Raw genomic sequence first — 16,701 nt, forward strand, 5'->3', positions numbered from 1 at the left:
ACCATACCATACTACACCATACCATATCACACCATACCATATTACACCACACCATACTACACCATACCATATTACACCATACCATATTACACCATACCATATTATAACACACCATATTACACCATACCATATTACACCATACCATATTACACCACACCATACTACACCATACCATATTACACCATACCATACTACACCATACCATACTACAACATACCATACTACACCATACCATGCCGTTGTGTTAAATAAATTGCTTTAAGAGCTTAATAAATTTATTAACTCAACTTGTGACCAGTAAGCTGTGATACTCTATATAAATATAGAACATCAACCTGCTTGGTCTTAGGATGTTTAATCAGAAGATTCTAGGATTCTTTATTCATTAGGGGATTGTACACACTTCGTTTTGATTCAAGAAACAGTCGGGTTTGTAAAAGTAAGAATTTTACAATCAATTAAAACTTGACAAATTGGTTAAACTATTATTTATTGTGAGTGGATGGAACTAAAAGGTGATGTCTGGAGTCTATGTGTGAATATAATGTAGTCAGAACTTCCGTATCTCGGAGAGCTGAGCACTGGATGTAAAAGAATTTGGTTTGCGTTAAGCTATGAGGTTGATTCTTATCAAAACCCACATCCAGATGCAATCTCGCTGTGTTCTACGTACCAAAGTGGAGACGCCCTTTTGGATCCGAGATGTCAGCATTAAATTAGAATATTAGAACTTTATGAACTTGTAATAAGTTCTTTACCTGATAAATAGTCAGATGTGATCTGAGTGTAATAAATGCTTTTGGGTGACTGAGTTTTATTATTTGAATAATGACTTGATGCAATTTGCTGGGTTCCTTATATAGGAAACATTTTTTCTGATTGGCTTAATGAACTGACCTGAATTGGAATGTTTATTATGTGAAGTGCCTTGAGACGACTCTTGTCGTGATTTGGCGCCATATAAATAAATTGAATTGAATTATTATGTTGCTGCAGAGGAATAAAACAGCTGGTCTAACGAGCTGTTAGTGGGGATGTTTTGATTTGAAACCCAAACCCCGGTGAGCCATGGCAGGGATCTGCTCATACTGATCCAGGTTCTGTTGGACGTTCCTTCCTGCTAAAGGGGAGTTTTCCTTTCCACTGTTGCTACATGCTTGCTATGGGCACTGCTGTAAAGTCCCTGACACAAGTCAGTGACTGGATGCAATCTGCTGGGCTTCCTACATAGGCAACTTTTAACTAATTGTAATGTTTACTGTTAAAAGTGCCTTGAGACGACTGGGTTCATTAAAAAAAATTAAAATATATTTAAAATAACTAAAATAAAATGGAAATCCAAACTGACTAAAATCCGTCTAAGAATGTAATTTGACCCAAACACTCGGGTAAAAACATAAAAAACTCATATTTAACTAAGAAAGAATTTGACTTATGTTGTGCAGTATTTTAAAATCATTAGATAACTAATTTAATTATTAAAGCCCATCAGTTAGAGATGATTGATTCTAACCTCCAGGGTGCTGTGGTAGTTTATTCTGTCCTACTTAGGCTTGTTTTTATAGTTCACTGGACGGGTTCTTGGCTTGTTAGCTTCATTAATCTGACATAATCAGGGGAGCAAAAAGTTTCACAGAATAAAGAAAAAGCACTCTGGTCTCAGGAGAATATTGAAATTATTTACTTGCTGCTCTGATTTCTAACCACAGAAAAACTAACAGAATAAAAAGGCTTTTTATTTTATCATCTTATTTCTTCTGGCCAACCAAATCTGCCGACTCGTTCACTCACACCTGCTGCTCTGTCAGCTCGTCTCATTTCAATAATCTGAGGATCGTTTGGATTAGATCTGGTTGATGGTAGTTGATGATGTCATGCTGGGGTAACGGTGGAGGAACCGAGGCTCTGACCGGACCGAGCTGCACCAGGTAAAGCTGGTCCCTCTGTGTTGCAGGTGCCGTGGTCCACTGGCACAGAGTGTGTTGCCAAATATAACTTCAAGCCCGGCACCGACCAGGACCTGCCCTTCTGTAAAGGAGATGTTCTGACCATCGTTGGAGTCACTCGGGTAAGAATCCAGAGGAGCGTCGCCTAAAGACCGTCGTTAGCGCGGGGTCTGATAGAATTAAATCCAATTAAAGATGGCTGCAGGGCGAACTAACATCAGCAAACACAAAAATGGCTCCAATTCTGCGGGTTTTACAGAAATTAAACCCAAAACCAGATTTAACTGGATTTACTAAAACTCTGTCATTTATCAACATAAAATGATTTTAGATTAAACCTGTGGGATTAAAGGTTGTTGGATAAATCCTTTCCTTTACGGAACTGGATTAAAATACCGGTTTTATTCTCCTCTTTATTTTTAAATTGATTCATAGATTTCTAATATGTTTAAAAAATCTATTCTAATAAAAAGAAACTCATTGACTGTTTTATTTGACCATTTCCTCCTTTTGAAAAAGGAGAGGATAAAATTATAAACGTGTTTATTTCTTCTGCCACATTCGTTCATCGGTTTCATTATTTTATCTGTTTTTTTTATAATGAAAACATTTTCAAAGAGAGATTTTATGATCCAATAACAAATACAAACTTTTACACTTCTGGAGTAAAAAATACTTCTTTTTTTTTTATCATTTTAAACCGATTTATCTGTAATTTGACTTTTAGCCTGTTTAACCCTAACGCCCCCCATTTGGGGGCCTCTACAGTTTCATGTCCCAAACATCTACAACTGTCCACATTCTCCAAACACAACTAAAACCACAATCAAACAGCCCAGATGGGAAACAAGGCTGCTTTAAAGGGACATTATGGAAGTGTGACAGCCAAAACATGTATAGAAATAATAAATGTCTTCTTCATACGTTCTCCTGCAATGCCCTGGTCCTGTAGAATGAGCCCTGGCATTTTTACTGTGATTGCCTGTTTTTCTGTAAAATCACAGAAAAAGAGAGATGCTCGGGTCGAGCAGGCTGCTTCATGAGCGTTCACGCTCAGGCATCGCCCGTAGCATTTGCTATCAGTAGCTTTAGCAGCAGAGAGAGAGGCAGTGCCAGTTTGTCGCTGTTCCTAACACCTAGTGACAAAGCTAGCTACATTTCTGAGGACCCTTAGCTACTTTCTGTAGAACTTTCTTCTAGATATTTCCTGCAAATTAGCAACAAAATAGCCATTTTCGCTCCGAAGCGTTCTTTGGTTTGACGTTGTTTCAGCTGTCATCAAGGATATAAATGTTACAGATACTGTGATTGTTACTGGCGCTTTAGCTCACGTAGTAAGATGTCTGACTCCCATGCAGAAGACCTGGGTTCGATTCTGGATGTAAACTTAGTTCATTTAGAGTTTCTTTTTTACATTAATGGTATATTTTTTTTACAGTAAGATGCCCAAATTTTTATTTGAGACTCGCAGAACGGCATTAAATTCACAGATAAAAAAGATGTGGGTTCAACTTTCATTTTGGAACAATTTTTCAAGCAAGGGAAGGGAATGATCTGAGCATGCAGGAGGACTGACCCATCATAAACCTTTGTCGGCTGTGCTGAAGAGAAAGGTACAGAACCAAATTATTTAATTAATTAGCTGCGCGTTCTCCTGTCCTCCGGGCCACACGCACGCACACACACACGGCACTGTCTCAGCTGTTATTTTCATTAAGGAGTGTGCACATACAGCATGCGTGCCTCGTGCACGAGCCTACTATTGAAGCTGCCGTTACGCTTTTGGCCTGAGGGGGTCACGTCCCTTTAAATTGTAATAAATTAAGATACAATGATATTTAAACTTTATTCTAGAAGAGCATCTGACCTTCTCTGGTGTCTGCTTGAAAAAAAACCTTGAACAAATTTAGTCGAGGACCCCTGGAATAAATAACACAACTGACTAAATTTCCTAAATGGAATTTGAACTCACAACCTCCATCCTGTCAGCACGTTCACACAGGGCAGCTCTTCTAAAATAAAGTTCAAGTATTATTTTATCCTAATGTATCAAAAACCAAAAATTGCTTTTTTTTACAATCTAAACTGTTGATTGGAGCTGGAGCTGTGCTCGGGGAATGCAAACAATCGCTGACACTTGGGACATGAAACTCCAAAGGCCCCCGACTGGGAGGCGCCAGGGCCCAATAAAAAACGGCCTAAAGGGTTAAAACTGAAACAAACACATAAACATGGTTCTGAAACCATTTTAAAATACCACATATTTATTGGTTCCTTTTTTTGTTGGATTTGAAGATAAATAATTTCTCACTCTGAATTTTATTGATGCCTTTTTAATGACTTTGATTTTTTAATCACCTGTTTAGTTTCCTACAATAGAATATTTTAAATATGTTTTATTAGACAAAAATCAGTTTTCAGTTTTTATTATAATTAATATTATTATGTATTTAGTTATTTTTTTCATGTTTTTAGGCTTTTTGAACTTTTAAAAAATATATTTTGTTTTATTTAAAAAGATAAATCCTGACTCCTTCTGGAAAAGTGTTTTTTCTGTTCAGAGGGATCCCTGAGGGCTTGGAGACAGAACACTGACCTTTTTGACCTTTTCAGGATCCAAACTGGTACAGAGCCAAGAACACCGGGGGCAGGGAGGGCACCATTCCAGCCAACTATGTCCAGAAACGGGAAGGAGTCAAATCAGGAGGGAAGCTCAGTCTCATGCCGTGAGTTCATTGTGTTTGTAATATCGTGTGTTGTTGTAAAAGCTGCTCATCGTTCCCAAAGAACGTTTCAGAGGAAACGAGGAACGGCGGGAAAGTGTTAACAGTTGTGCATCGAGCCCATTGGTGTAGCACGTTTAACCGTGTGAACGAGTCGCGGTGCTTCCCACAGCGAAACAAAACACGGCCAGCTTCAGATGAAGGGTGTTCTCTAGAGTTTTAGTTTTCTGTCGTCGTCGCGTGGTTCAGAACCGCCTGGGGGCCACATCAGAACCACATCAGAACCATATCAGAAACACATCAGAACCTCGTTTCAAAGCTGCAATGTAAAAAAAGACAAAGAAACGAGACCCGTGAGCTGAGCTGCTTCAGGAACCGGATCATCTGCAGCTGTTGGGCTTTTAGAAGAAGTTCAACTTAGCCCGACTCGAGTTAGACTTTAACTTTTGTCCAGAAAATATCATTTTAAACTCATTATTCTTATGTCTTTATGTGCAGGTTTATGTGTTTTACATCATGATGGAAACAAAGACCAACCGTTAAGTCACAACTTGTTCATGAGCTGCGTTCAATAACGCTAGTTTATTCAGAGATGCTGAAAGTTTTATTGTCTTTAAATGCACCATCACATAGTAGCCATTAAAAGATAACTCACCTATTCGTGTTGGCAGTGAAACATTCCTACCTCCAGAACCATCGTTAATAACGTATTTACTAGGGATGAGCGAGTACACCACTGTCTGTATCTGTATCTGTTCAACCATCTAAATTATCTGTATCTGTACTCGGAGTGGGTGTGGCCTATCCCGGAAGTGTGTGTGGTTTAACCGGAAGTGGGTGTGGTTTACATCAATACGTTATTTTAAGTCTGATCAGAAGATGCTGTGTGTATTGTTTATTTGAAAACTATTAACAGAGCAGGCTCAGAGTTGAGATTAAATGTTTTTGATCACAATAGTGAAGGAGTTATTACAGAACAAGTTTTTCAATAAAATCAGAACATTAATATTTAAGTGCATGAATTAAGAGAGAGAGAGAGAGAAGAAAAGATTTTTTCTATAGCGCCTCAAGATAAAAATGACGGGGCGCTTCACAAAAACAAAACATATAAAATAGAAAAAACAATTTAGAAAATGATTAAAATATATTTAAAATGAGCAAAAAATAGACAATTGTGATTAAAAAGTGTAAAGAAAGAAAGATAGTGAATACGAAAGAGGCAGTTGATCCTGAGGAAGAGGAGAGAATGGGGGGGGGGGGGGGGGGATGACCGGAGTGGAGGCAGTGACTGACGCAGCACGGGCCGTTTTCAGCTCTGTCTTGTCAAATGCACCACGTACGTTACGAAAAAAGTTACTTTAAATAACTTTAAAGTAACTTTAAAAAGAAGCGAACTGAAGAAAACATAGGGAGTACTGAAGAAACGTGAACAGTGAAGCAAGCACAGAGAGATCCGTTACTGTGTGCGTGTGCGTGCGTGCGTGCGCGTGTGTGTGTGCGCGCGCGCGTGGATGGACCAGACGCGGACTGAGCTGTGAGCTCCCGGCTGCAGTTTTGTGTGTAGGGAGGGGTGGGTGCTCTATGTGACTGGCCAATCACAGAGCGTGAAGACAGTCAGTTACCCAATGAGGATTTTCCTTCAACACGATTACAGATATTTACGAGTTGTACTCGTTTCATGCTCGTACTCGTCAAAAATGCTTTATCCATACCAGATACTCGTCTGAAACGAGTATCCGCTCATCCCTAGTATTTACAGCCCGGTGAACCGCACTCAGCAGGTTCTGGGTCCAGAACCGCTGCAGCTTCAGCTCTCTTAGCTGCAGCGTAAAATCCACTTGTATGGATTTTAGTAACTTTTAGCTGTTCTGGGTTTGTAGTCTGCAAGTCTGTGCTGCAAAAAACTGAAACTTCTCAAGAGAAGGGCCAGAGCGCATAAATGTGGGCCACAAAAATCTGTTTTTATAAGCAAAATATTGTTTTATTGGGATTTTTTTTGTTTGTATACTTCATAATGGGCCCAAAATAGGCAAATTAGTAAAAATCTGAAGCTGAAAATGTTCTACAATCTACATAAACAGCCTGCTGATGAGACAACATTAATCATTCTAGAAATGTAAGTGTGGGCTGCAAGAATCATCCAGAGGGCCTTAAATGGGCCCCGAGCCACATAATGGGCATGCCTGAACTACATTATACTTCACTGGGACATTTTTATTATTTAGTAAATAAAATCCTAATCTTTAATAATGACATTTTTCATCAGAACTAAATTAAAATGCTGCTGATTTCCATTAATTTTGAGTTTGACCTGGCTGTGGTCCCTTCACCCTCCAGCCGTCACAAAGAACTGAAACTCGCAGCAACGTTTTAATTTCTGTCATGAATCACGAACAGATGTGTGAGGAACTGTTCCGGGTTACATAAGAGATCAGCTGAGGTCCCCAATCTCACGCTGTTGATCCTCAGCAGAAGATCCAGTCCTGAAACTCCATCTGCTGCCCCCTTGTGGCTGAATCTTGTCCCGCAGCAGCTGCAGCATCCTGGCTTCTTCCTTCCATGCTGTCCCCTACAAGCTGTTTACCATGTTTGTGTTTGACTTGAGTATGATGTCATGTCTGAAAAGCACAGCTGATTTCCAGGGACGTTCCCTCTGAGTGGTTTCGTGTTCGCCCGCTCGGCTTGGCGCCTCCTCTCAGATTAGTGGGAGTTAAAGAGCTGCTGTCTGCGCTGATCTAATCAACTCAACCCGCAGTAAGCTGCTTTTGCACAAGGACCTCCGCTGTCTCAGGCTGCGGAGTTTGGAGGAGATGGAGGATGTGACGGAGGCAGCTGCAGAAAAACAGGATAAATCAATTAGAGGAGTTAATTACCACCCATTGACCAGCCGGCACTGATGGGAAGAGCCTCCTGCTGAGAGGTTTCCAGGAGCGACATCCGTCAGTCGGGTACAGATGTGCTCTCTCAGGTTATTGGGTGGAAATGAGCTTTTCTAGAGAGAACCTGGATGCTTTAAACCTTAAATATTTGTGTTCCTCCAGCACAAAGAGACTGAAATTCATTGAAAACAATTAGCTGGTTTATTAGCTGTAAAATCAGTTTTTTATGAGAACGGATAAAAACCGCCTCAACAGGATGCAGTTGTGTCCTGACCCGACTCTGCGTGGGCTCCAGGTTTTGATCAGGTCGGTTCAGGTGCATCATGGACTTTCTGCTGTAGGGAGATGGTCCAGTAGTCCTCTGGTTGGTGGTTTCCTGCACCCTTTATGAGCCGTTTCATCATCTTCCTGGAAAACGAGCCTTCAGAGTACTAAAGGAACTCGTCTGGAATATTTGGTTCAACCAACCGAATCAGGTTGATCTCAATTCCATCATGGACCTGGGCCGAGGGTGGCACAGGGGTTAAGTGCTTGCCCGTTAATTGGAAGGTTGCAGGTTCGAGCCCCGTTCAGTCTGTCGCTGTCGTTGTGTCCTTGGGCAAGACACTTAACCCAGCTTGCTTGCTGGTGGTGGTCGGAGGGACCGGTGGCGCCTGTGTACGGCGGCCTCACCTCTGTCAGTGCGCCCCAGGGCAGCTGTGGCTACATCGTAGCGCATCACCACCAGTGTGTGAATGTGTGTGTGAATGGGTGAATGAGTGATTGTGTTGATAAGCACTTTGGGGGTTCCAGGACTCTGGAAGGCGCTATATCGAATGCAGGCCATTTACCATGAACTCGATTCTGTCCGTTAACGGGCGAATTTATAGATCCGCCATTTTCACAGAAATCTTTAGAATATCAGAAAGTGGAAGTTAAGAGTTTTGAAACTCCAGGTCATGCCCCTTTAAATCTTGGAGAGCAAAGGTCGGCACAACAGATGGTCAAATATTATCGTTGACTATTGAGATGTCATTTATCTTAAGTACGAGTTATTTTCGTCAGCCTGAATTTATACACGGAAATAAAACAGTTTGTTTCAGCGAAGCTCCGCCCACTCTGACTAAACGTGCCTACAACAGCATCTTAGACAAGCTGCTGTTGTGTTGTCCTTGGTGGTCCAGCAGTTTAAGTGTCTGCCTTTCGTCTCGTTTTGCCTTGAGTTGACGCGGGTTTGATTCCCGGTGTCGGCAGTAATTTATTTAGACAGCTGAACCACGTTTAGTCTTTTTCATATTTGATTTTTATTGATTATTTTCTGCTAAATATTTTGTCTAAAGATCCGATTTTGGTCATTTCCAAGCAGCATTTAGTTGACGTGCTCTGCTCACCTCAGGTGGACTTACACAAAACAGATTAGTCCTCATAATTTAAACTGTTTACCGATAAAGGGCTGGACGCATCATACCGGCAAGTGTAGCTAAAAAGTCAGAGCGGGAGGCGAAAACTACACGCCTTCTGGACCACCGAGTCTGTTACTAAATAGCTGTCGCCCGGGACGTTACGTGCATCTTTGTAGACGGGGCGCATGTTTTTACGGCGGCGATTTGTCCCCAATGCAGAAGTAATCTGTCAGAATATTCATGTTCGGGGGCTACAAAGAGGCTGTCTGTGGGCAGCGCCCCCATTTAGTAACTGGTGTGTGTGTGTGTGCGTGCGTGCGTGCGTCCCTCTCTTCCTCCCTCCCCTGAGCGGACTGGTAGTTTTACCGCCAACTTCCTGTTTCATCACGGCTCTCGTTCTCTGCTTCTTCTTCCAGAGGAAGTCTAGAAATATTTCTGCTTGTGGTTGAATTTTCTATCCGGCATCATTATGTCTAAACATCATTTACCACCATTACTGCTTCACCGCTCTCACCTGTCCTGCTCTCCATCGTCCCTCCAGGTGGTTTCACGGGAAGATAACTCGTGACCAGGCTGAGCGGCTCCTCTACCCACCAGAGGCGGGCTTGTACCTGGTGAGGGAGAGCACCAACTACCCTGGCGACTACACCCTGTGTGTCAGCTGCGACGGGAAGGTGGAGCACTACCGCATCATCTACCACAACGGAAAACTCACCATTGACGAGGAGGAGTACTTTGAGAACCTCATGCAGCTGGTGGAGGTGAGGATGGTTCCTGCTCCGATGACCCGTTAGGTTTTCTGCATCTGGTCGTCTTTAAAGGTCGTCGTCACACTTTATTCTTCAACACCCGTCAGTTTCGGTGTTTTTAGTTACTTCATCTCACCTAAAGTTCCAGAAGTAAGCGGACAGTTTCCAGATGCTGCTTCCCTAAAAAATAAAAAAGCTTTTCTGCTAAGCAGTAATTAGCAGTTAGAGAATTAGCAGGAAAAAAACTCATGTTTTATTTAGCAGCTGTGGAGAAAAACAACCCAGATATTCTTCTGTTGTTGGTTCAGATGCTAATAAACGGAGTATTTTTGGTTGAATACACTTGAGACAAATGGTCACAATGTTTAGGGTCTTTATGAATTTTATTAGTAGTTTATATTAGGGCTGCTCCGTTCCAATCATGTGTTTTTGAAAGGATCTGAATCGGGAGAAATGAATCGGATTTAACCTTTTAAAAGAACCAACACGACTTTTTAAATTCATTCTGAGATAGAGATTTTCAGATTGAATAAAAATGTCTTCGTTTTCATTTCGACACGCCCCACCACATCATCGATATTTGTATCTTATAGGAAAACAACACAGTAACGTCACACAATTTATGACAGGCAAGGACTCAGACACCAATTGCCGCTGTTAGCAAGCCTGCTAACACAGAGCTAACGTGTCTCCTCAGGAGAGCTAAGATATCTGCAGCTTGGTGGTATTTAAACCGGACAGCAAAGGCAGAGCTACAGACACTGGTAATGTGTGCATAATGAGCATTCAGCATGCTGGAAACGATGATTCGCTGCCTTCAAACAAGCTTTTCCCTTCGGGCATCAACAAAACAAATCACCGGCCTCCATTAATCCCCATTTTACCTCTTAACAGTCACAGTTCACATTGACATCAGACAAAAAGGCGGAGCCAGCCAACAGAGAAAGTTACGCTAATAAACAGAGAAATTGTCAACAGATTGCAAAACATGGAGGTTTCTAGTTCTCCTGCACCGAAGCTGCACGCTGGAGCTACAGGTGTTATGCAGAGAAAAGTTACCCTGCCTGTCATAGGCTCCACCTGCCTGCTCCGTCATGTGAACTCGGCTCACAGCAGCATACTGAGGGAGTAAACAACTTGAAATAAGAGCAACGCTGCTACTTTTAACAGGGTATCCGCGGGTCCTTGAAAAGTCTTAAATTTACTTTTCCAAATGTAAGGCCTTGAATCCTTAAAAATGACAAATAATCCTTACAGTTTCCAAAGGTCTTAAAGGACCAAAGACCCAATAAACAAGATTATTTTATTTCTATAAAATGTTCATGAATTTCTAGTTAGCGTTCAGCATTTTTGTGTACGATGTTGGCGTAAGCGGAACCGTACACATTCAGTTGGTTGTGAAAGGGGGCTGTTTTCAGATGAGCACATTAGCTGGTTAAGCTAGTGGGAGCTTGCGCCATGGGGAAGTGCAAGTTTAATGGTAATTGGATGGCTAATCCCACGTTCGCGACGTGGTTAGCACCGGTTCCAGGCAAGAGCTGGAAATTATAGCTTAAATTTAATTTAAAAAATTGCTTAAATTTGGTCAAAGTGGCCTTAAATAAGGTCTTAAGAAGTCTTAAATTTGGCTCCCTTAAACCTGCACATACCCTGTTTTAAGTATATTCACAATGTAAACAAGTTTTTCAATCTGTGTACTTTCTAAAAAATGAAAGTGAAACTTAAATGATGTTTTGTTATTTTAATGCTTTTCTGAAAAGTATCGGATTGGGACTCGATATCGGCAGATACTCCAAATCAAATTACTCCGAATGGGATCGGGAGCAAAAACCCGTGATCGGAACTTTCCGAGTTTATATCTAATATATGTTTTACCAGAGACCAAATAACTAATAAATAACGGCATTAAAGAAAGGTCCATCCTGCCAGCGTTGTAGTATTTTTTAATACTTGTTTTTTAACCAAAGACCAACACGTGTGGGGGGCGGAGTTTGAAAACGATTATGGTTCATACTCATTTATATTCATGAGTCAAAGGTCCCTCCTCAGATCGGCTCGGCAACGCAACTTTTCCACCGCCTTTAACAAAATTCAGATTTCTGTAGCCCCTCCTCCCAGGTATGGAAAGCAGCAGGGCCAAAATACCGACAGTGTACGCCTCTGAGTAGGGGATGCAAATGAGCCTGATGGGTGTTTGTCTCTGGGCAAGTAATCATAACCAGTGACTGTGTGAATGACTGCGTATGAACCACATCTGGATGCTATTTACATGATTTTACAATAATTCTAAATGCATAGTAAAAGAGCCCGTGGGTCAGCTGAGACATAGATCTCTTAACCGAGACTGGCTTTTTCTTACTGTGGTTGGACAACATTTTCTCATTCAGCCGGCTGGTGAAACTCCAGATTTCTGAAAGAACAAGTTTTAGACGGTTTCTCACGACTCCCAACAGAAGGACAAATGTGAAGTTTCCTCTTCTGACCTTCAAACGAGAGCGTTTCGATCCTCCCCGTTCGACCGTTATCTGGAAGCAGGCTCGGCGGAAGGCCAGAAGCCAAGAGGCGGTGGCAGGAAGAGAAAGACGAGCTTTTCATCCTCTCAGATGGACATGGGGGATTGGCAGCGATCACACTTTTAATTGGGCCTCGTTCGTCTCTTAAGCCCGTGGGTTTCTGGAGGTGGACGACAGGAAGGTTCCAGTTGGCATGGAGATCATCTCCATCTCCAGTGCTTTCTTCATATCAGCTACCCACAATCTCTGCCCAGACCTCTCTCTCTCTTTCTGTAGTTCACACCCTCCAGGCTCCACTCTTCCCTTCTCCACCTTCCTCTCCATCTTCATTCCTTGGTGATACCTGGCATATAGCTTTTCATGCTCCTGTCTCTGTTATCCCTCCCTGCCCGTCTCATATTCCCGTCCGGCGCTCTCTCTATCTTTACCCTCCAGCCTGTCTGCATTCCCCGGTAAACTGCCTTAGATGGGATTCCTCACATTCTTGTGTGTTTTTCCCGTCTTGTTGCTTCTCTTGCTGGTTTCACACGCGACGCATTACCCACCGTGCATTTGTTTTGCTGTCTGGGGAGGGCCTAATCTCCAGATTATGAGCCTATTATGGATTTAATTTCTTATTTAAAAGAATATCTTAAATAATTTAGGGCAATTGTTCCAGGCATTGATGAACCTCAGCTTTATTTAAATAGCACATTTCTTACACAAAGGCAACTCAAAGTGCTTTACAGCAATAAAGACAGACACAAAAAATAAAAGCACCGAAGACAAAAACTAGAAAATTTAATTAAAGATTGTGACGAGAACTAAATGTGGTCAGCCAGGAAATCCTAAGAAGGTGAAAACATGGTGTAAGGGGACCCAAAGCTGTGAAACTGGTACTAAAACTAACAGATCGGGTAGGAAGTAGTTATGCAACGATACCATTTTTTTCCAAACCGATACTTAGATCTGAGTACTTGTCGATACCGATTACCAATACCGATACTTCTACCACACAAAAAAAAGCACTGATTTGGAATACAGATTTTATTTTGTTCTCTGCTTTCAACAGGAAAAGACTGTGAGGTAGATGAAAAGTAAAATATATGAATGGAAATCATCACAAAACTAAAATATTAGGTCAACAGAAATGACAAGTTACAGTGAAGCCATTTTCAAGCGACTGCATTGGTATCGGTTCCTGTTATCGGTTAACTTTTACCGATACTGGTATCAGTATTGATACCAGTATCGTAACGGTGCATCCCTAGTAGGAAGGCTAACCAGGACTTACTAAGTGTAAGGTGACTAAAACTAGAGCAGAGAACTAACGAGTACAATGAGGCATGAGTAAAAGTGGTCAGCCATGAATTACTAAGCAAGTGAAAACACTGATTAGGCTGAAGGCGACTAGAACTAATGGTACAATGTACTACAAACACTGATGACTGAGATTAGTAACTAACAGGAATTCGATACTAGTTAGGAAGGCTAACCAGAAGTTACTAAGTGTGACATAAACCAGAGAGATGCCAGAAAGTGGTCAGCCTAAGTATCTTAGTAGTATTAGGCTGATTCTGCTCTAAAGGGCTCTGATCACACACAAACACGACTAGGAGGACGTTGTTCTTGCACCTTGCTCCCACCTGGTGGACATGAAGGGGACCTGCAGCCAAATGCACTGATTTAATAATTCCCTTGGTCTTAAACATCCTGAGCCTAGAGGATCACCGTCATGCATGTTTTAGAGGTTTCTCTGCTGCTGATCACCTGACCCGATCAGACCGGTTCCCTTAAGGACCACGGCTGGACTGATTTCATGACCCATAGGTTTGTTGAGTCTGAGGATCAGTCCGACCCTCTGAGGCGTCGGGATTAAGGGACTTGTGTTGATCCTGCGGTCGTTGTTCAGAGCAGCGAAACCGGCGCCTCACCACCTGTTCAGGAGGCGGTTCTCACGTCGGTGGAATTTAGATTAGCTCTAAAACGTAGTTTTGAAAATAGTCGTCACGTCTCTGGAAAGCTTCTCAAGTCAGGCCGTAAACGATTACAAATGCAACATGAATCAGGTGAAAACCTGCTGATTGGTCTGGTCGTCAGGGGGCGGGGCTACAATAAGGTTATAACACACTAACTGGAAGCACCCCACTATGGGGTGTTTGTGGTTAACCACCTCAGGGTCTGGCTCCATCTCTGTGAAAGTGATCCACTTAAAGCAGTTTTGATGTTTTCTAGTTGAATTAGCCATGGTGGCCATGTTGGATTGCTTTGATTCTAAATGTAGCAGATGGCTTTCTGAGAGTTGGATTAAAATCTGTCCTTTTCTTCCATCTTTCTGATGGAACTGGTCTGTTTGGGCGAGTCTGGATCTCCAGAACGAGTCTTTAACTCGGCCATCTTGTCTCTGCAGCACTACACCAAAGACGCCGACGGCCTGTGTACCAGGCTGGTCAAACCCAAGCTGATGGAGGGGACGGTGGCAGCGCAGGACGAGTTCTCCAGGAGTAAGGACACACCGAGCGCTTTACACCACTCCGCTGGGACAGTTGTGTATTTAACCTCACAGACACACGACCTTCACACGGAGTTTAGGCGGAAGCTACGGCTGCTTTAAGGTGGAGCCATCATCTCCAGCCTAATGGCATTAATCAGCCGCAGAATTAATCCTGTTGTGTGGAAACGACCCAAGGTCAATCTCCTCCTCCCCCCTCCGTTCTCCTTCATGAACCCGTCCGGCCCGGCGGGTTCGTGCAGCAGAATAATCAAAAATTGATTCTCGTAAAAGCAGACGGGAAGATGGCCGTCGTCACTTTGAAACTGAATATGTGAATCGATGTTGTGGTTTCTCCTCTGCAGCCTTTCTGGAGGATTTCATTTAAACTTCAGAGGTTGTTGAATCTGCTTCTGTTTCTTTGCAGGTGGCTGGGCTTTGAACAGGAAGGAGCTGAAACTCCTCCAGACCATCGGTAAAGGAGAGTTTGGAGGTGAGGGTCTCATCTCCGGTCTTTTGTCCTAAAGCTCCGTTCAGCTGTGGTCCAAAGTTCTGAGAACAACACAAGAAGCGGCTGCAGGCTGTGATACGAGATGAGATGAAACACAGTTAGTCCAGAAGTCCTTTAACTGTGAAGAAGGTTTCACAGTGCCTTAGAATGTCCAGCAGCACCAGGATGGTCTCCTTAAGTGGATTTAGATGTGGGATCTGGGATCCAGCCGTGCAGGAATGGCAGCAGTGAGTTCAGCTGAAGACTTTAGGAAGATAGCCTGATGTCAAGAAATCGCTAAGCTCCTTGGAAACCATCAGGAACAGTTTAGCTCAGAAGAGCCATGAATACAGAATGGTACCAAAACACCCCCAAGGAAACTCGCCAGACCTGAATTCCACGCACGGTCCATCCTCCAGAAGCAGGAGGACAAACCCAAACCCAGCATGGATGATGCAGAAGCTGCCGGACAGCAGGTCAGGGTGAACCACAGGTTTAGAAGGACCAACACTGGAGATGATTGCTGTCAGACCTGGAGCTTCGTTGGAACCTTGTGATGCTTAAGTTCTCTGGAGGCGTTTACCCTTTTTAATCCATGTCCTCTCCATCTTTAGATGTGATGGTTGGAGACTACAGAGGGACCAGGGTGGCGGTAAAGTGCATCAAAAACGACGCCACGGCGCAGGCCTTCGTCGCCGAGGCCTCCGTCATGACGTAAGCTCAAACGCTCGTCTGCTCTTCCCAGTTTTAGTTCCAGAGTTTCTCTCCTTATGATACTGGTAATGATGGAGGAAGCCTCACAGGTCTGACGGAACGTCTTCGTGTGTGTTTCTACAGGCAGCTACGGCACAACAACCTGGTGCAGTTACTAGGTGTTATTGTGGAGGAGAAGGGTAGTCTCTACATCGTCACAGAGTACATGGCTAAGGTGGGTCTCTCACTTCCTTCCACGTGAGTTTAGTCTTCTAAAATCCCAAAACGCGACTGGAGTGGCTTGTCAGGACTGAGGACAGATCGGGTCTTGGGGGGTTAGTTTCAGTCTGCTGGAGGTGTAACCTCACACCCCGCCGCAGGTAGAATCGTGTGGATGAAGTCTGAGATTCTTTAATGTCACAGCGTTATCAGCTGACTGAATCTTTTACCTGTAATCATGGACGTAATTTTGGGGGGGGGCAGGGGGGACATGTCCCCCCTACTTTTTCCAAAGTCAAGTTTTGACCCCTGCACTTTTTACCATCCCAAAGCAATATTACGCTATATTAAACTGACGCTGGTGGAGCTCTGGGACCAAGCAGAAAACAACCGTTTGTGTTGAAGCCTGTTTCCCATTAGAACATACTGTAAAGATCCCCCCCCCCCCCCCCCCCCAACACACTTCTATAGTGAAATTACATCCATGCTTGTAATCAGTATCTAAATAATTCAAAACTACGTTTTAAAAACACGGTTTGCTGCGTCGCATCTACAAACATTAATATACAGATCAGGGTTAGGGTGTGAAGTTTAAAGACCAAGTTCACTGAGAAACAGGTTTTTTTTTCATAATTTA

At 42.9% G+C, this 16,701-nt stretch overlaps 1 protein-coding gene across 1 annotated transcript in view; it reads left to right on the forward strand.

Moving 5' to 3' along the window:
- LOC107382109 (C-terminal Src kinase) overlaps window positions 1-16,701 on the forward strand; it is a 65,719-nt gene that overhangs the window by 43,747 nt on the left and 5,271 nt on the right. The window contains exons 3-9 of the mRNA XM_015954102.3: window positions 1,955-2,068; window positions 4,560-4,672; window positions 9,472-9,691; window positions 14,582-14,675; window positions 15,090-15,155; window positions 15,767-15,866; window positions 15,990-16,080. Of these exons, the coding sequence (XP_015809588.1) occupies window positions 1,955-2,068; window positions 4,560-4,672; window positions 9,472-9,691; window positions 14,582-14,675; window positions 15,090-15,155; window positions 15,767-15,866; window positions 15,990-16,080 (798 nt within the window). The remainder of the gene's footprint in view (window positions 1-1,954; window positions 2,069-4,559; window positions 4,673-9,471; window positions 9,692-14,581; window positions 14,676-15,089; window positions 15,156-15,766; window positions 15,867-15,989; window positions 16,081-16,701) is intronic.

Source organism: Nothobranchius furzeri, chromosome 9 (genome assembly GCF_043380555.1).
Source record: "Nothobranchius furzeri strain GRZ-AD chromosome 9, NfurGRZ-RIMD1, whole genome shotgun sequence".
Classification (NCBI taxonomy): Eukaryota; Metazoa; Chordata; class Actinopteri; order Cyprinodontiformes; family Nothobranchiidae; genus Nothobranchius; species Nothobranchius furzeri.